Source organism: Battus philenor, unplaced genomic scaffold, assembly GCF_028537555.1.
Source record: "Battus philenor isolate CCGP_79_NKW_IND1 unplaced genomic scaffold, ilBatPhil1.0.hap1 SCAF_27, whole genome shotgun sequence".
Classification (NCBI taxonomy): domain Eukaryota; kingdom Metazoa; phylum Arthropoda; class Insecta; order Lepidoptera; family Papilionidae; genus Battus; species Battus philenor.
This window is the reverse complement of record NW_027181690.1, coordinates 8,405,112-8,426,339: the sequence shown is the minus strand read 5'-3', so window position 1 is coordinate 8,426,339 and position 21,228 is coordinate 8,405,112. Positions and strand designations below refer to the sequence as shown.

The window sequence follows — 21,228 nt, the reverse complement described above, 5'->3', positions numbered from 1 at the left end:
TGAAAAACCCGAAAATACTGAAAGACCAAAACGACTGAAGCACCAGTTGAAAAAGCGAGAGGGCAATGTTAGAAACACAAGACGTTTCTGTTCAGTATGCTACAAACATACTGCAAAGAATGCCCAAACGAACCATATTTTTGTTTGACGTGTTTCAATCAATCTCATCGTTATTTTTAAGTATTTAATTAGACATGTTAATGTTATTTTTGATTGATACTTTTGAATAATTATTGTGCTGTGATTTTTATACTAAAGTTGTTTTATTTTTCCTTCAACAAACTTTTTGAACCCTTATGATTCTCATATATGTAGGTGTAGAACATTTGAGATTGAAATAGCATATTTCTATTATGTTATTCTTAATCGAAGGATCTAAGGCTATTCCTATGCTAAGTTTCATTAAAAATACAAACAAAGAGCACAAACAACTTGCTCTTCACTTATGACAAACTGTCATGTTTTATAAATGAAGAAAAAAAATCGAAAAACGTAGGTAGGCAGGAACCACGCCAAAGAAGTATTCTACAGCGCCACTCCGGTCACTTCAGTACAGAAAATGTATCAAAAACGCATCCTCCGGCGTACAAATTCGTTCCAAAAACAGGTTTGCCTTGAGGTCACCGGTGACCGTAATGGCGCGTAGATGTAGGTAGGGGTCCGGTCACCGGTGACCGGAGTGGCAGCTAACGTGTTAATGTGTAATAAAACCTTATAAATGTCAGTAGTTGAAGAAAAGGGTACTAACGTTTGCTTTTCCTTTTCTTTTGGTTAGTTTAATTATAAAATTAGGTGATTATAAAACTGTCCATTGATTGGTTTTGTTAAATAATAACCATTTATAAAAGTAATACAAGCCCCAGCTTCTATGATCCGTTCTAGCACCGTCCAAGTGTCTGGATTCCGTCTGACAATGCTCATTAATTTTTATTTTTAATTTGTGTTTTTTTCTGTTTCACGAAATAATGTTTTAATGAAATAAGGAAGTAGAAAATGATGAATTTTTGTTAAGTTATTTAATTACTATTTAGTAAATAAAAATAATTCGTTTCTGCATCATATTTTTTATGTGAACAATTTTAGAGGGCTTTGTCAAATTAAAATAAAAATTGAATTGTGAAATTCATAGTTATTTATACATCAACATTGTTTATGATTGAAATAGAAGCTTCTAGGCAATGTATTTTTTATCTTGATTTAATTATCTTCGTGTCATAGTCAAATGGATTTTATTTTTAATAAATAGTATCTTAGAATGATGGTAGTTTTTTAGGATAAATGTAAAAATAATATACCGACTTGTGCACCACCATAAAAGTAGCTGTAAATATTTAATTGTTTTACTAATAGAATAGTACCGTAGATAATTTTAAATATTTAGTTTGCTGCTTTTAAACCTTAAATTTTTTCGGTAAACTTTGTCATGTTGACACTAATGTTATACGTGAAATTCAAAAATATTTACGTATTGTAGATGATCCATAATTCTTTTAATACAAGGTACAATTGAAGGTTTTTACCGCCGTTTACCATCACTTAATTCGAGTTTTGCAAGGAAATCTAGTGACTTTGAACGTATGTTTTTTGTATAATTAATATTTTTATATGAAAACTTGAAAATCCTTTCTCCTAATAGGTTCATACTAAAATCCTCTAATGCTAAGTTCATTGATGGTTTCAAAGTGTATAATTTTATTTTACACAATTTAATAAGATACGTATAAAATTCAAAATTAAAGCCACGATATTTTTAAAAAGTATGGTTTTAAAATTAACACAATTTATTGATTATTTTGCTATAAGTTTTATTTAAATGTGTTTAGTTAATAATTATTTATTTTTATATGTACATGATGTTCCGTGGTAGCATCACACGACATGGACGATACCTCCTCAGTCCTACCCGTAAAGGTGAGTGCTGTAAATACACTGGAAACTTCTAGAACATACTCGCTTAATTGTTCTAGTAAACGCGTAGATATAAAAAAAATCATTAAGTATAATTTTCTCCAAATAATATTTTTCATGTTCCGTCCGAACATAATTAATTATATTTTTGCTTTTTGTCGTGAGTCATTGTCATCGTATTGTTACTCTATGACCCTTAATTAAAAAAAATTAAATTTAAAATAAATGCCATTACTCCATTCCTCAAGTTGAAAACAAATCCCTCCGTTTTTCATTGTCCCATTTTATGGGTATTCAGAAATAATGCTTCATAAAATATTACATTTTTTAAAGTAAAATAAAACACTGTACAAAATTACTTAACGTCCGAAAAACTATTTTTTTAAGTTTAATACATTTAATAATTATGTACTAAAATTTGACATGCAATCCTCTTACCAAAATTTGTATTTATACTCCATACCTTCCTATCTTCTATTTTCACAATTGTAATAGATTAAAATAGTGATGTAAATTAGATAATATAAAAATCCACATCACCACTGTGATATCGGGACGAGATAAATTGGTACTGGTTATAAAGGTTGGTCATCAGTTGTTGGTATAGATATAAAATTATTAAGGCTAGGTTGTACAGAACGCGTGTAAAAAAATATTAAAAATTATTATGTACTATTTATTGTAACTATTAAATAGTAGTTTTTAAGTCGCCACCATTTTAATGGTTATATAACGATCCAGTAATTAGTATGTTATGAATTATAGTTAAGAAACATTCAGTCGCCATTTTAAAATTACTTTTTAATATTGTAGAATATTAAAGGCAGCTTTACTGTATAATTGGCTCAACTATATTAACTTTCTGAAGATTATTTTCTTTTATTCAATACTAACTGTGCCCGCGAGTTCGTCTACGTTGAATTTAACAAAAAATTCGTTAAATTTTTTAACGAATTTTTTGTAATCGGTCCAGCCATTTAAGAAATTAGACGGAACAAACACTAACAAAAATATAATTTTGGTATGTACTCCATGTATGTTCATATGTAGCAAAATTCCCTTATTTTAATATTACAAAAGGATGCTCCAATTTTATTTATTTGTATAGATGACATAATCTTTTTGTGTTATATAAATTCAGTTTTCCCATTGGCTTGAGATGAAAGAGCGCTAATATTCAGCATAGATCTCGTTTTAATATTTAAGAAGCCTAGCTCGGGCCGAACCACGGCTTAACATAATCCACGCTTCGAAAATCATAAGCGACAGAAGTGGTGAAAGACTCTATCGCTTCTGTCATTAGGAAAGTTTAAAACAATTTCTTGCCAATGACTTTTTGTATTTTAAAACAAAATGATATTTTCTTTACTTATGGTAGGTTTCCCTCGCGAAAGGTCGTATTGGTAATATATTTGTACAGCCAGTAGTTACTGTAAAAATACGGTAGTTAAAGGTATTACGTTGCTTAATTTTATTTAGTATTTAGTAATTTAAAACATCATGCGTGTAGGTCTCTTTATAAAGATATGCGTGAAGAAAGATGAATGAGCATTACAATTAAATTTAAAATATATATTTGCTATTTAACTAGGTAAGTTTGTAGTTATTAAGCGCGTACCGTTTTGCCACGAATTCACAATTGCAATGTATAATACAGTTGTATTAAACTATTCTGTCCACTTTATATAGAAAAATAATCGATAAGTAAAATTCTAGGCCTAGTTATTTTCATTTATTTATTGATGATATGGAAGAAATGAAATCTTAGAAAGCGTAAAGTAACCTAAATTAGACTTATGTCTCTTGAGTAATCATTCGAAGTATATATTGGGAGGACAATGACCAATTTAGATCAGGTTGGCCAGACTAACTTACCCCGATACACTTAATCGAGAATATTCCTCAGGCAATATGCTAATTGAAAAACATTTTGGCCATTAAAAGCACTAATTAAATCTGCACTTACTGCCCTTCATATCCACCTTATATATCTATAGTCTGTTGAATTATCGCGTAATAAATAAAAATCTAGGCCAATCTCGGTCGATCAATACGACAAATTGTATGTATTTAATGGCTACGATATTTTTCTAAATTTGAATGATTATTGCTTCTGTAATTAAAATTGTAAACGGATTACTATATCTATTACATAGGTTAAAACTTCCTTGGGATTAAAAAAAAAACAAATTAAATTTGTATTTTGGCAGTCCAATAATTAAAATTCAATTTAAAAAGATTAATTTTGGGAATATTTCGTGTACAGTAATGTTAATTTTATTTTATTATTTGTTGATACTCATTTAATAATTTATCCGGCGTGGTTATATTATATTTTTGTAGCATTCGTTAAAGTTATATTATAAGATTAAATTTAAGATAAAAATAGTGTTTAAATAATGTAAAAATCCATTTGACTAATGACTTTTTATATTAATATTCTTATATATATATTTTTATACCAGTGTTTATAACTTTAATTTTAACGGATTTTGGTGTATTGTGTTTTAATAAAACAAAATTTGTGTGTTAGTGATTTAAACGTAATTAAATTAAATTGTTCGTCGAATTGAAATTTCATTACTTTTATAATGCAAAATTTAGCAACGAACTAATTATAAAGTTTTTCATGTTTAAATTTGTCTGTCATTCAAACAGATTTATTTCCGAACGTGAGCAGCAACTGCTCTTTTAAGAGAAGCAATAAGAATCTTTACGTTGTTACGTAGAACTTCTTAGGTTTTCAGCTATATGATGTTTTTTATAACGTTACCTATCGTATCCTGTTCGTTTCTATTCTTTGTATTTAATTCGGTAACTTTATATCATACTATAACTTTTTATCTATACTTTTTGTAAAATATAAATAAAAGTTACTTGCTAAGGCAAAGGTAATAATTTAAATCATAAACAATGTTAGATGTAGGCTTAAAAATTATGTTAATTTAAAGCACAAACTATAATTTTTTTAAAGTATTGCTGAACAATGACTATTTGTGCGATTTAATTTAACTTTTAATTTACTTACTCATTAGGGTCCTGAAAATATATTTTAATTTATTACTATTAATATACTAGATAATAATATAGAAAATGGCTCAAAATTCTTAAACAATTTCAAGAACATCTAAACAGCATTCTTGCTATTAATTTAAATTATGAACTTAATTAGTTTCATTTAATTAAGTTCAAAAATCAAAATACAACTTAATTAATTTTTCGATCACATTAAACACTGAACAAAATTTTTTTAATATCTTTTGGTTTATCTACAAGTCAAATCGCGTCGCATATGCTTATCTACAAAATTAGTTAAACTGAAAACATAAAAACAGTTCTGTACAGGAATTTTCAATGCAATTAACATTCTGATTTATGTAATTCTAAGATTTGTTTTGATCTGTTTACAAAATTATTTGCATAACATTAAAATAAATAATTAAACCTAACCTTAAATAAAATTTTTAAATACGTTATTTTTTATTACCGCTAATATTTTGTTATTATAGGTTATTAATTATTTAATAAACGTGCAATATTACTTACCTACCAGTTAGTTGTTAATTTTGTCATATTTTTGAGACTTACTTAAATTTACGTTGGATTTTAATAAATTTGTTAACATTCTATGATCTATTACTATTTTTCATGCTTTTAAGTTTGTAATCCTAAGTCAATTCATAGTTCAAGCACTAAAATTAATTATTTAAAAATGATTATATCATATTTTATTGCTGTAAAAATTGATTAGGCAATGTGTTACGGAACATCGTTTCGACTGCGAATGAATAAGATGGATTGTGAATAAAGAGATTGCAAAGATTTTGGCGTTTTATTACTACTTCATTTGAGAAAGATTTTTTTACTTGGCTTACAGTACTGTCCAAGTGGCATTTGCAAAACCCTCGAGTCCGAGAAAGAGCCAGCGCCCGTAAGACATACCCAATTTGTGGTCATAACCTTTGCTCACTTTTACCGCGATGATTGTGAAAAAAGCCTACTCTCTCATATTCTTCTAGCAGGTTGTCAATGGTAAGATTCGGCAAACATATCTTCCAAAATAGACAAATAAAAATACATAATTAAAATAATTTTTAATCAGTATTTAAACAACGTAAACTTGCTTGTTTAGAAAAAAAGTAGCGCGGAATATATACTCTAGCATGTCTGCTAATTATGTTCGATCTTTCCCAACGAAATTAAACTCATGTAGTATCCGACATTCACTTTGGCACATCGGGCAAAAGAGTAAGTATTACGAAAAACTCCCGTTTTATAGAGCGTTGTTCAATCGCACAGAGCTCTGGTTACTTTGTAATAGGGATAAGCAAAGACAACGCTTTACAAACCTCAACCCAGCTAAATAACTAGCTCTAGTTTCCGACGTGCCAAATCAAATGCCGGGTAATATACCATATAAATACAGAAATAATATTCATTAATGAGCAAAGAGCAGAAGAGGATTCTATTTACCTTGGACAAGCCGTCCAGCACAATACATATATATATATATATATATATATATATATATATTTTGTAACGTTGCAAGTTAACGTCCCATAAATCTTAGTTAAAATTTTAACCAAAAAAATATAATCACGAGAAACGTCTCATAAATCGCAATACAGCAAAAAATTGTTCAACCCTTAGCGGGTAACGGTACGTCTCAAGTGGCGTGGTGTCGTGGGAGCGTGTTATTGGTTCAGCGGATCTTTGTTTTTATAACAAAAATTCCAATGCGCCCGCGCACCAGCACACAGCAGTTTACAGCAGTGCTCGGGAGAAGGATCCTGGGCTCGGTCGCGTTCACTAGCTAGGTGTCGTCTCACGCACCGACGCACACTCTTTGTGTCGGTTGCGTACACCAGCTATGTGTCTTCACACGCGCCGGGGCCAATTAGAATTTACGTTATAAATTCACGCCTTAGTCCTCATTCTCTGGGCATCATTTAGTTCACGCCACAACCTTTACATCGCCTCGCACCCCAAAGGGGTGCAAGTTTTACACTGCAAGGTTTACGCTGCAACTTTTACACTGCAAGTTCTACACTGTTGAAATTATATCACCGTGCACCGGAACCGAAACGTACTGCAACCTAACGGCGCTCCCTGCTCTCGACTTGCTGCCGCCTGACCAGTCCTGGGAGTTCACGTCGAGGCTACCACCACCATCAGGGGAGTACCGAGCTGCGATGTAAAATTAGACCAGGCCTTCTGCCCACTACCCTTAGTTAATTAAATACATACATATTTTTCTTCTAATAACGGCACAATATATACATATATGTATATATTCATATGTGTATGTATATGCATAAAAGAATACAATCAATAATGTCGCAAAGGTATTTCATTTCGAATTATCAATTTAAATAAAACCGACATTACTAGTCTACTAATGAGTTAAAAACGACATCGGTATAGGGGAAAAAGTCAATTACGAAGCGTGGCCGCCATCTTGTAGTTATTTGATGTCATATTTTTGTGGAATACACTTACGAGTATGAAAAAAATGCCTCATACATGTGTCACCTTCCGGGAGCGAGATTCAGAAACTCCCGAATGAAAAAAAAATACCGTGGCCAATGTTTCAAAAATGATTTAACATCAATACTACGACCATCCCCATGTTATTTTTCATTAAAAATTTAGCTCCTTCTTTCTTGGATTTTTTTGAATTAAAGTCGAAAAACTTGTATGGGCGAGGGGTGAAAAACTTAAGTAAGTTTTGCGAGAAAGTATAAGCTATAGGTTCCGAGGTTGCGATTGCCAGATATTCGAATTGGAAAAAAATGCACTTTTTTACAGGTTTAACTCGAGAACCCCGGAAGAGTACTTTCGGAGGAGCGAAAAAAATCCTGAAAGGTACAACTTTTGATATTTCAGAAAAAGACAAACAATAATTTCACAAAACTGATGTCACTCGACCGCGAAACGTGCGCTCGAACACGGCTATGCAAGATCTGTGGCTATCTTTTGTTTTTAGACTCGCAGTACTTTCATCGTATAGTGTTCCCCGATTACCCGAAAACGACACTGATATCGAGAAAAAATGCCATAGGGCCAAAAGTCGGTACCCGCGGTGCAGCCGCCATCTTGAATTTCGCAAATGTCAGATTTTTTCGGAGGTCACGTGAGAAAATGCGGAAACCTCGCCGTATATTGCGAACCACCATCTCCTTTCGGGAGAACCACCGCGTCGATCGAACGTTGGAAATTGCAGGATTATATATAATAATAATATCTTACATTAACAGGTAAAACGCTGTTTACTTAATAGTAAAAAATGTTGGAAATTTAGTGTATACTTAGGATTCAGTATTAAACAATACAAGAAAAGTAATATTATGATGTATTTAATAACTTAAACTACATTATTAAGTTACAATGTAATAAATGCTATAATATTATGAACTTGTTGTGCAGTTCGCTTCTGTTGCTTCGTTTGTATTAACTTCACCGTTGTGCAGTTCTACAAGGAGTAGCCATTAAAATCTATTTCGCTCGTCGAGCACTGAGAAACTTCTGTGACGTCACGGGAATCCATTTCTTCGGGTACATCGGATGCCTTTTTGAATTTGTTTACGTCTAAATAATTTGAATAGGATATTAGTACTGAATATATTTTAAACTAAACTATAAAATTAAGTCGTGGAAAAGGACATTCGGAATTAAACATCATCGTTTCAGCTCTCTCTCTTATATTGAAAATATGAAATACTGCTTGAAAGGGACCTTAAAAACGACGTCTTTTCACCTTGTGTGTGGACGGTCCAGTCTCCCCTCCAGTATCTTAAGGACCCAGCGAACTATTCTACCCGCAATAGGATCAGCTTATTGTCACTTCATGCTACAACAGCAGGTCGACTGTCTACAATGATAATTCTCACACTACTGCTTATATTCCATATTTGAAAAAATAGGTATACAAGTGAGAGGCAGTTACCAACACTCACCGTATTTACTGTAGTCAGCGCCCAGGAGCCTGAGGTAGTGCACAGTGTCCGGGGTAGCGGTATACGCGCGCAGCGTGACTACGCCACGCCAACCCACCAGCGTCAACTTCAGATCCGTCTCCTTGTCGTGGTACTCCAATACGCAACTGCCGGTCGCTACAAGTTCAAATTATCTTTATTTAAGTAAGCATTTACGTGGGCTTTTGAATCGTCGATTATTTTAACATAAATAGTAAGCTAACACTGGCCCGAAACACTGATCTTTTAATAAGGACCTGATACTCAACAGTTGCTGTTTTTTTAAAAAAAAAATTATGTATACATTATAATGTAATCTAAATAAGTCTACCAACCAAGTTCACAAATTTCGAGAGAGCTACAGAGAATCGTTCAGATAACCGCATGTGGCCTGCGAGGTTGGCCACCCCTGATATATATAATACTCAACCTTACTTTCTACACACATATCCAAAACCTTAACGTAGAATTGGAACCTGGCTCACATCCAATGCTGTATTTCATCCTAATCACAACATAAAATGTATAATACACTTTAAAATATATAATGTATGATATTTGAATTTTGTTTTATGTTTACTTAAACCTATGAAGTATAAGCCTTTTTTCATAGAAATATGCAGAAAAAATATTTTCTCATATATTTCGATGTATACACAGGCATAGATATATTGCTTCGTTTGACTGTCAGGACATGTCCACGAAAAATAGATAGACGCGATAATTTTATAGCAACTTCGGAAATTTTATTTCTCCTGGCAACACTGTATTATGCTATATCTGTTCGCTGGCTATAACGTCTACACACCACACTGGTTTAGAACACATTGTCCTTCCCACTAGCGGCTTGCGGTATTTACAGTCCAAGATAACACATGGAAATAGTCATAATTATATTTGTACACAACACTCACCTAAATCGTTCAACAAGTTCTGCGTATGTTCAGAGAATTGATGTATATCAGGCGGGTTGCTTGGATTGTCCTTTTGTAGCACTAAGATGAGGTCTTCTCTTAGTATCTCAATTCGTCGATTGGGTCCTATATATTGCGATATACTTGGCAAACCCTCCTGTGATAAACTATAACAATAAATAAAAAACATGCATAAATGGTTCATGTATTACTTGTCATATGAGGATGTAGCTCCACATATGACAAATAATGTATTTGTTTACATAGTTACAAGGCTAGGCTTCTTAAATTTAAACATTTTCAAATAAATTCCATCGAAAGTAGACACAATGTGGCAGATTTCAACAAAAATTAGGAAATGGCAACATTGGTAGCTCTTATTTGCTGTAACTTAATTTTGCTGTGCCTCATTACAGTATCTGTCTGAACAATAGCATAGCTTTCGACTTGCCTGGCACACTAATTATGATTACCACGGCGTATATTTAAACTTTAATAGAACAATATATATAAGAAGCTAAGAATAGTTCCGTTAAACAAAATGTTTGATTGTTCGTCGTTTCAGCCAATAGACGCCCTTTGGACAGGACTCTCCCAAAAATATCTATGGGCTTATATACCATAATCGGCAGGCGATTTGACTATCGCAGTGTGGTATTATGATACGCAGAGGACACTGCTACCTATCCTCTGGAAACTTGTTTATGAGCAGTCCTATGTAATTAATCCACAAAGTGTGAATTATATAGGATAGTATCTCGGGAATCAAACCCGAGACCTACGATCGCAAGTCTGTTTTTTACCACTGGACTACTACTACTCTGTTCGATTGTTAATCAGAATGTTACTTAGCCATGCACCTGGTTTATTGATTTTTTAAATACACTCTATTTACAGTTTGTAGTATGTGTAATCAACTAATTTATTCAATGTAATAAAAAAACAAGCTATTGGCTCATCCCTGGAAATAATGCAATAATAACATTGGACTCACCGGAAAGGACATGTCATATTCTTATTATCACATCGTACAAATGTCTTCACACCAGTATTAATAATTTTAATATTATTCTCATTCTTTTGCACAACATCTTTCACTATCGGCGACACTAGATATATGTTCTTCTTTTTCCCCACATGACACCTTGTTAACAGACATGTAGGATCAAAACCTTCTTTAAGATTATAATACTCTTTGATAGACGGGAAAACATCTTCATTATCACCAGAAAAGAATACAAATGGATCCTCTCTATATCCTCCCAATCTTCTCTTTTTCCTAGGTGGCTCTTTCTTCTCTTCTTTTGAGGCTTCCGCTGCGCTTTGTTCTAGTTTTTGTTCCTCGGCTTTCTCCCAGGGTAGTTTTGATGACTTTTCAAATACCGCTACGAAGAATCCACCAGTGTCTTGATGGTGTGGTAAGATTCTTATACTAAGGAAAGATATAGTTGTTAACATAAAAAATACATTTTATTTTTTGTTCAAGGTGAAATAGTTATAATTTATGAATGATAAAACACTTCATAAATACATAAATAGACTATGTTATGATATATTATATTAAATTATAATGAATAGGTGCAAATTTTATATATGTCTATAACAGACATAAATACTAGACAATAAGGACTATACAGGATGATTGGTTATAAGTGTAAAAGCTTTAAAGGCGTGAATGTATAGCAATATGCGAACAAATGTATAACAAAAAACTCAATGATTTAAGAAATAATAAAAACTTAAGAAAAATAAGTATAATCGTTTTCAAAATTCGAATTAGTACTTGTTATAAGTAGTTATTGTTTATTGTCTTAACTTAATCTTAATGGCCTGTCGCAGTCCAATAGAAAAAAAAATGTTAAGTTTTTCAGAGTGATCATTTGATACATGACTATTGGAAATAGGTGTAAAAAGCTTTAAACCTTCTTTTCTGACAATTGAGCTATACATCCACCATTTTAAAACTTTTACACCTATAACCAATTACCATGTAGTCATAGTTAATAAAATGTAAGTTGCTGCTGACATGTTTTTAAATTTGTTCATACATTCACATGAAGGATTAGATATATTATACTTTGCAAATTTAAATATATATAATTATTATACATATAATTAATAAATAATTATATTTAATAATATTTATATTATTTCTTTTATTATATATATATTTTATCATATATATATACATATCATTGTTTTAATAATATAATATAAGCACACTAGAATTTTTTTTTCCTGTGAGCTATGTGTGTATAAATACTATAAATAAACTGATTTTAGTAGTAGTATCAGCAAAAAATCAAAGTGGCCATTAAAAAAACAAGTTTACCATTTCTCCAAGTTGTATTTTTCAAGATCCTCAGGTTTGGGCGGGAACATTTGCGGACGAACAACAGTTTGCCATTTTTCTGGTACGTCTTCGTATTTATCGTAAAACACCATGTCTTTAGATGCTGGTCTCCAATGTGTCATACCTGGATACAAGAATGAATACTTGATAAATATAATTTAACAATATTAATGATTAAAAATCGTAGATAAAAAAAACCTGCCTAAATAACATGACTATTTCGAAAAGCGTCAGAGTTTGGAATTTAAATTCAAAGTAAGACTCAAATCAAAGTCAAAATAGCTTGGCAAGTAATAAACTTGAGATGATTACAATAATTTATAATTGTCAAGTTAAGCGCCACCTACTGTGTAAAATAACATGAAAGTCAGTGGGATTGATAATTTTTTTTTTCAGTTTGGTTCAATTTAGTAATAACACTATGTTTAAATTTAAGTTAAATTTTAAATCGTACGTATCGGCGAAATTCAAACCTAATGCCAAGAAAAGATTTATTAATACATAATTTTATTGTAATCAAGATTATTAGAAGTCAAATATCAAGATTTTGTGTCATTTTCATAACACAAATAAAAGATTTATAACATAAACTTGTAATATTTACATTAAAAAAGTAACTAATGAGTTTCTTTCCAGGTTATTGTTGATAGAATCATGTTTGTGAACCATAATAACACTGTATATAGATACATATTTAATGGTACATTATGTCTATATCTTGATTAAACATGAGAGAGTGATTTATTTTAAGACTAAATTAATATATAGGATGATAAAGGATGAACAGTTACCTTTATGAAACTTTAATCCTGGCAGCATATCAGATACGTCCACGAGTTTAATGCTATCCCCGGACTCCTGTAACAGCCGATGCACGACAGCTTCGTTCTCGACGGGATTGAAAGAGCAAGTCGAATACACTAAACGTCCGCCTACAGCCAGTAACTCACAACCGCGTCGCAATACACGGTACTGAATGCTGAAAAACACAATTTTAAAGAAATTTGTTGATTAGTTTCAAACTGTCCGTAACTTTACTTATTTCGACTATAGAAACATGTTATTACATTTCTCCTTCTCTTTTTTTCTGCCGATATCCTACTCTCCACCCCTAAGCATCAAGACGATGACAGGTCCAGCAACTTCCCGCCACTTTATTTACGTCGTTGGTCCACTTTATGGCCTACCCACGCCATGTCGCCAGCTCGTGTTCACCACTAGAGAACCTTTAGGTCCGAACGGACATCGGAAAGCTCCGAGACATCTTCTCGTCCAAAATACCGCAATGCCTGAAGACGAAGGTCTTTGACCAGTGCGTGTTGCCGGTGATGAAGAGAGCTATGATCAGAGTATCGCAGAGAGATCGAATCAGAAATAAAGATATTCGCAGAGGAATCAGAGTTACGAGTTAAGAATTGCTCGTTTAATTAGCCAAAATATTATCTTTAAGTAAATTTACATCCATATATATCTGATATCTAGTTACAATAGATTAAAAATTAATTTACTCAAGTTGCTATTAAAAGATTTTATACAATGTTTAATTCTTTTCTTTACAATGACACGTAAATGTAATGAAGTGCACTTGTAATTTAAGAATAATTGTTATATGAATGAAAGTGTCTCCCACTAGATGATCACAGAAAATTGTTGTATGCGGGCAGTGGAAGACTGGTCTCTAAAGCGATCTATGGTGGAGGCCTATGCCCTGTAATAGGCGTTTATCATCTCATAACATAATGATGATGTTGAAAAAGTATTCACTGAACTCACCCATGAAGATTGTTTCCATTTCCGGTCGACCATTTCAGCCAAATATCAGGGTTTTTCCGCAGGGTCGCGTCGCCTGAGCACGGCACGTCACACAATATACGATCGAACTTTAAGGGTTTTGTCACAGTGGGGTCCTGGGTAGACATAAAATTTTTACAATTAGATATTACTTAATATATCCAGGAAATTAAATAAACATATATTTTTATCAACCACTTATAAAAACTTTTATCAATACGGTATGTTAATAATAACATATCGTATTGATAAAGTCGTATATAAATATATGTGAAAATGAAGTTATCTTTGACTGGCTGTATAACCAGGTGAACTTTGCCTGTTTTGGAATGAATGACATTGCGTTAAAGTGAACTGTCATTTTTAGATAGAGATTTTGATTGAGATAAAATGTAACTAACTTAACTAATCATATGGATAAATAATAGCGTAAAATATTGTTTCTTTATTCATTTCAGTAACACCTTTTGACTTATTATGTCACGCCACAAAACATAGATTATATATACAAATAAACATGAGAAGATTAATGTATTGCTTAAGGTAAAAGTCGAGGATATACCAAATTCGGCTAATTTTTTTAAAAATAATGATAATAAAATAATAAATAATATAATATATAATAATTTAAATATAATAAAAATAAATAATAATAATTTTTTTAATTAAGCGTTTTTTTATTGAAATAGCAAATAGCAAAATTGCAAGGATTATCTTAAAAGTAATGTAAAAACTAACTTCACTATACGAAAAGAATCACAGAGTAAATAAAAGACTCTTTTCTAACTGCCAAACATTTGACGTCAAAACAAAAAAAAATTCTTAACATACTAAAAACTGCAACCGTGTTTGTACCAAAAAATAAAGCATTATAAAGAAAATGGAACACATTATTACTAATCTTGACGTATCCACGAATCTATTAAAAATTATATATTTTATAAATACTTTGAAATATATTCTATTCATTAAGCAACTTTTTTAATTTCGCAGAACAAGTTAAAAAGTTTTCGCCTTAATCACCAAGATTCGTCTGTTTTAAACACCCCTGGGTATGTCATTTGTTAAAACGTGTCCACAATTGTGATTACATAAAAACCTTGTATTCTTGACGTTATACACTTAATAGTTTTGTTATCCTTTAAGGATCACTTATAACGATACCCTGAGTTCGTCATGCAGACAAACGCCTGAAAAGAGCATTTTTTTGGAAACTAGAATCAATCTAAGTAATATTTTTATGAAGGACGGAGATGGCATCTTGAAACTTCTCGCTTTCGAATATGTATTACGTATAGATATGCATGTACGAAAAACGACAAGCGAGATAGGACGTTACAACTAAAGGACTAGAGTCGATTGTCATTTGGCGTCCAGAGATCAAAGCATTCTAGAAGTTTCTATAAATGCCGGTTGCTGATTGGTAAATTTATAAAAAAGAACAAATTTTCTGGAACTAGATACGTTGAATACAAAAGCTTCGCGACTAGCGAGAGCGGTCAAACGTTTTAAAATGCGATACAAAGCGATTTGAATATAACATTTTGATAGTGAAGTTCTATCAATGATAAGAGGAAGTTTGAGCATTCTGAAAACGTCTTTTTCCAACATCCTTTATAGTATATTGCATTGTTTTCAACGGCCAATCTTCTATATATAATAATAATATAGCATCTTTTTTATTTAATCTAGTAAAAAATATCTGGCATTCCTTGTATAACATTCTTTTGTATAAAATTAAATATATTTATAAATTAAATACAATTATATAATAATAGTAAGTAGTAGCCATTAATTAGTATATTTATGTAAGGCGTTTTTATGTGATTATTTTTCCCTCAATTTGATTTTACTTTTCGTTTATGAACAAGCTAGTAATAATAAAAATGTAAGCACAATGAAAGGAATTTGTTACCTTCTCATCCGTTACAATTAGTGAAGGCATAACAGCAGAGTCATGATTGGTGATCAGTATGCAAGGTGAGTTCAGACGTTTGGCTTGATGCACCAGCATATAGCATCTGCTGTTGTCAACATCATTTGCCATCACGAAACCTGAAACATGCATTTACTGTAATTCTTCAAAATTGACAACAAAAGCAGTCCCGCTTCTAAATGTTCCATATTTTATAGCACTGGCAGAGTTTTGTTTAAAAACAAAATCCAAAAATGAAAATCTAGATGTGTGCCTATAATGATATTATATTCGTGATTCTTCTAAAAAAATATTTTGCATTGGACAGAACACATAAATTTCCTAGTAATATGGAAGAAGACAGTAATGACTAATGCCCGATAATTAAAATTAGCTATTTCAAATTTTAAAATTTTTCAGCTTTGGAGATTACTACCATGCCATAATATGTGATGTGATTATTTTTTATGATTGAAAGAGTACCTGAACCTAAATTCTGTCAAATGTATAAAGTCTACCACATAGACAGGTAACACTATAATTCTACAGCACTCTTATGTAAATAAATTATATACTAAAATTCATATAACTATAAATAGCTAGTAAACATAGATGGTCTTATCTCTAGGAGCTATCTCTCTCAGACTTCCAAACAATCTTTACTATAATGAAATACGAGTGCGGGTGTACCTATCATACTTTACTGGTATACTCCATGTACAACTATTGGGGAAGATTAAGACTTGCAATCATAGGTTGCAAGTTCGATTCCCGGGATTTAATCCTAAATAATTCACACTGTGCGTTATATATAATCACAAACTGCCAGCAGCAACCTCTGCATATCATAATACCACCCTGCATAACAAGTATAGCTATTATGGTATATCCCCCATGCAGTGGCGTACCTAGGGGGGGGCGGTGGGTGCGGTCCGCACCGGGCGGCACTCACCTTGGGGCGGCATTTTTTATATTTACTTATAGTTGTAAAAAGCAACTTATTCATTTTAAATTTATTTTCTTTCTTGAATAATAAATGAGTATTATGATTATTAGAAGAAGAAAATAGTAAAACGAGATCAGATGCTGGAAGATTACTCAACTCTATGCAATCTTTATCTTTTCTATGTTACCTTCATTTATGGGAACCAGTCCTTTTGGAAATTAAGGCCGCTCAAAAATTATCTTCGTTCTACAATGAGTCAATTAAGACTACAAAATCTTGCAATATTGTCAATAGAACAAGAAATTACAAATAATATAAATTTTGAGAGCATTATATATGATTTTTCTAGTATGAAAGCTAGAAGAGTAGATATTATATAAATATATTTACAAGTGCATACAAATATGTCTAAAAAAATTTACTGTGTATTAATTAATATTGATTAAATAACTTAATAATTTACTTATGTGTTAATTATTTATTTATTTATTAATTTATAAAAACCACTATTTGATTGACTTATAATAGAAATAGAAAGGGCGGCAAACTGGAGATCGCCCCGGGCGGCAAAAGTTCTAGGTACGCCATTGCCCCCATGGATAGCTTAGGAGACCCATGCTTTGCAGTGGTACAATTGCTAAATACCATATGTATCTAATATTTTTGCTCATAAAACAAAATAAAATTGAAGTTCAAAATAATTATATCTTGTGTATACTCATGATATTACCTGTTGGCACTTTATCTTCATCGGCATGCAAAAATTCTATTAACTGAGCTGTCTTTGAACCTGGAGCAGCACACATATCCAACACCTGAAGATAATCAAGAAGATATTAATATTATGATTAAAACAGTAAGGTGATCATTTTTACACTGCTAAATTGGTTTACTTTTCTTAATTCAAGAGGAAAAGCGAGATAGAAAAGTATATTCACTGACAACAAAGTAAATATTGAACGATAATGACTTACTAAAATGTCAATTATTTCTCTAGGTAGGAAGGTGAACAAGTATTAGAAACTAGTCAAAGGAACTAGGAATAATACACTTTATAACCAGCTAAAGGAATTAGACACATACAAGATCTGTAATAAAAATTTCTAGAATGAGCATCCAAAGCAACATTGGTTGTAGAGTCATTTAAAATGTGGTTAAATGGGGAAGGAGACTGAACTTGAGTTCACCTTTACCAACCGGACTTTTCTCAGTTTCTCATGACTAAGTTTAAGGAGGCTTCTTTGCAATACAAATATAATACAATATGTTTCTTAAACATGATATTTGGGTCTTCAGTCTTAACTTACCAGGTCCCTCTTCCTACAAGGAAGTTTGGAGCCAGTAATAAATCTATGAAATATTGAGAAGTCATGTCTCTAAAGAAGATAATAGATAAAATAGAGTATTATGGAAAGATATTATAGTGAGCGGTTCCAGGAAGTCGTTGAATATGAGCAACAAAAGACTGGTCATCATGACGATCTTTCGGCGAGGCCTACAGGCAGCAGGCAACTATCGGCTGAAAAGAAGAAGAATATGATAACCTTATGATGAGGTTCCACTTGCAACACAACTGGTGGTATCATAGAGACTGCTTCTTGTCTGGAAACACCTCCTGCTGCTGTTTCGGCCACCAAAAAGTTATGAAGTTTGTATAATGGTTCACTTCTACGAATGTCTGTTCTTGATAATCGAAGTTGCCAGGCTATGCTACCAGGGTACCTAAAGACATGTAATTACTATAAAAACTAACCCTATGAGTTAAGGTAATAATATTAAGTTGAAATTTTCAGAGACACATGAATTATATTGTTTGGACAGTTTCATAAATCTTTTCTTACTTGATAATTAGTTAGATATAAAAGTTTCAAAAATTTTACAGATATTTTCAATCAACTTGTATATTATGATCATTTTGAAATACGTTACATTAATTTCTTTTCTCGTTTGTAATGTGACAAGCTAATAGGTTAGTCTTGCATTTTATAAAAAGTGTGAACCACTTATCATTGAAAGAAAGATTTACATATCCTGTTATAGCAAAAGTCAGACATTGCCTTAATATTTTTAATAATATTTAAGAATTTATTTTGTTATCCATTCAGGATCATTTACAGTTACTACATTTGTATTTCATGAGAAAAATGTCTAAAGAACCCAATTTGATACTAACTAGACTCAAATTGATTTCGCCTATAACATTCTTCAATGAAAGGCAGAATAGTGTTTAAATGTGACTTTGTCTCTAATATAATAATAGAGTAATTCATTTTCAACTACACTAAAAACAGGGTAACATGATTTTTTTACAAGCTATTAACAGGCATTACATGTAAGTGTACTGAAACCATACATATGTACTATAGACAGTTGCTCACAAATGAGTAACTAATTTCGTAACAAATTTAATTTTAAGAATTAATTAATAAATGTATAAAACTGTATGCCTCAAACCGCCTCTCAATAAGAAACAATGAGTTAGATTCAATGCAAGAGTTCAATGCAGACTGGTGTCCATAAATTAGCCATCATATCTGCCGAAAGAAGCCCCCTTTCAGGTTCGGGCCATCAGCAAATATTGCAAAAATGTCCAATTTTGTGCTACCCGCATCCAGAAATTTCCCGCAACCTTGATTATATCATCAGTCCACTTAGCAACCATAACTACAGGCTTGTGATTGTCACTCAAGAACTGTTTGGCCTTAACAGCTGTCAGTTGTACAAGTGATGCATGTGTCTCTGAGCAGATCCATTGCCACTTCAGATATGTCACTCCTTGAGCTACATTGGTGACAACTTCAGTAGTTATTGTAAATAATTATTTTGACACACACCATGGTAAAGCTACAGGCTTAATCTCTTCTTCCACCCCTTTTTCCTCATTTTTTAGCTTCACATTTAAAATTTCTGAGAAATATTCACTCTTCACGATATTCAACAATGCTGTAGCTTCAGATTTAGATCCTGTTATACGGAAGGCAGTTGGAAGGTTTTGTTTTAAAGAGGCCATAAATTCTGCCCATTCTTCTTCCGGACAAACCTTTTGTGTCTAAAAAATAAAATAAAATAATTCAAGATTAGATCATGACCACAGGTATGCATTGTAGAAGTATTTTTAATTAGTTACTAATAGATAAAGTGAAAGTGACTTTTTTGAGTCTGCCTGGACAAAAGCAGGTATAACTAATTGTCTCCCTCATACAAAGAGATACACACATTATTTTTGGTTTTTGTGCAATTTTATTATAAGGCTTATAAAAATGTCAATTAAATTGGAACATAATTAATGAAGTTATAAAAAATATGTCAGTAGGATCTATATATCTATCATCTGGCAATTGATATACACAAGCATCTAGTGAAACAACAACTAGTGAATACTGATCACATACTATATGATACCTGAAACTATATTTTAGCAACAGGTAGTTACTTAAGACACAGTTTTTGTTATTCTATTTACATTAATTTTCTACTTTTCTATTTTATTTACATTATTCATTTTCTATTCTATGCTTGTCTTAATTTATTTGATAATTTTTTATATTTCTACATACAATATGTGTGTTTGCTATGTATTATTAAAAAACAGTTCAACTTGAAGTAAACAAGCTTTGAATATTCAAAATCTAATATTAAAAAAAGATAAAACACATTTCAATTTATTGATAAATGGTTTTTATTAATCCAAAAAAGATATTTTATGGATTCATAAAAATATTTTTAATCTACATCATACATAAAATTTTCATACTGAACTTCAGGAAATTCCAAATCATAGTTGATGGAGGTTGATACTTGAATAAACCACAATTTCGGGTATGTATTTATTAAATAACAATACCAAAAATGTTTAAGATTATACCTGGTAACGTAGTTGCAAATTATTGAATAACCGAATTCCCAAACTTTGATGACAAACTTTAAAGATAAATCACCTTGTAATATTCTTCAAATGCAGCATTTTCTCTTACAATATCTTCATAGTGTTTGCGTGTATCACCCGTAGGTTTCTCTTGAGGATTCTTTGCCTAAAAGTTTACGAGAAAAATTAGTATTGTTTATTTAGAATGTAATTAAAAATTAAATTAAATTTGTTAATGTCAATTTTTTACCTGTTCTCTCCTATCGCGCTTGCGTTGCGCAAATTTATTAACTTGACGGTTTTTGCGTCCCATTTTATTAAATATGTGCCTCGTGAAAAACAAATTCGGTGTTAAATTATAACAAATTACAAGTGTAGAGAAAACAACGAACAGAACGTGACAGTGACGTCGATAAAAGTAGGGTTAAAACGATACAGATTATCACTGTGCTTAACACAGCTTTAAAGATGATGTGTCTTCCTACAAGAACGTGTCTCTAAAAACGATTTTTTGATTAAAAAAGCTTTAAAACTTTTAGAATTAAGTGTTAAAAGAATTAAA

At 31.6% G+C, this 21,228-nt stretch overlaps 1 protein-coding gene across 1 annotated transcript; it reads right to left on the bottom strand.

Annotated features, from left to right (window-relative positions):
- Positions 1 to 8,160: 8,160 nt before the first annotated feature.
- Positions 8,161 to 21,072, bottom strand: Nsun2 (tRNA (cytosine(34)-C(5))-methyltransferase Nsun2). The gene is made up of 13 exons (XM_068768839.1): positions 20,917 to 21,072; positions 20,740 to 20,832; positions 19,636 to 19,850; positions 18,346 to 18,523; positions 17,532 to 17,616; positions 15,856 to 15,995; positions 13,923 to 14,056; positions 12,941 to 13,128; positions 12,129 to 12,273; positions 10,791 to 11,228; positions 9,797 to 9,963; positions 8,865 to 9,020; positions 8,161 to 8,496 (listed from the first exon to the last, which is right to left on the bottom strand). Exons 1-13 carry the CDS (start codon positions 20,977 to 20,979, stop codon positions 8,381 to 8,383), a joined length of 2,118 nt encoding a protein of 705 aa, XP_068624940.1. The 5' UTR covers positions 20,980 to 21,072; the 3' UTR covers positions 8,161 to 8,380.
- Between the last annotated feature and the right edge of the window lie 156 nt (positions 21,073 to 21,228).

Coding starts and splice junctions, on each gene's coding strand:
- Nsun2 (XM_068768839.1), bottom strand. CDS start 20,979: ATGGGACGCAAAAACCGTCAAGTTAATAAATTTGCGCAACGCAAGCGC. Junction 18,524..19,635: donor AAGCCTGTAGCTTTACCATG/GTGTGTGTCAAA, acceptor ACATGTCTTTAG/GTACCCTGGTAGCATAGCCT. Junction 15,996..17,531: donor TGAAGATAAAGTGCCAACAG/GTAATATCATGA, acceptor TGCATGTTTCAG/GTTTCGTGATGGCAAATGAT.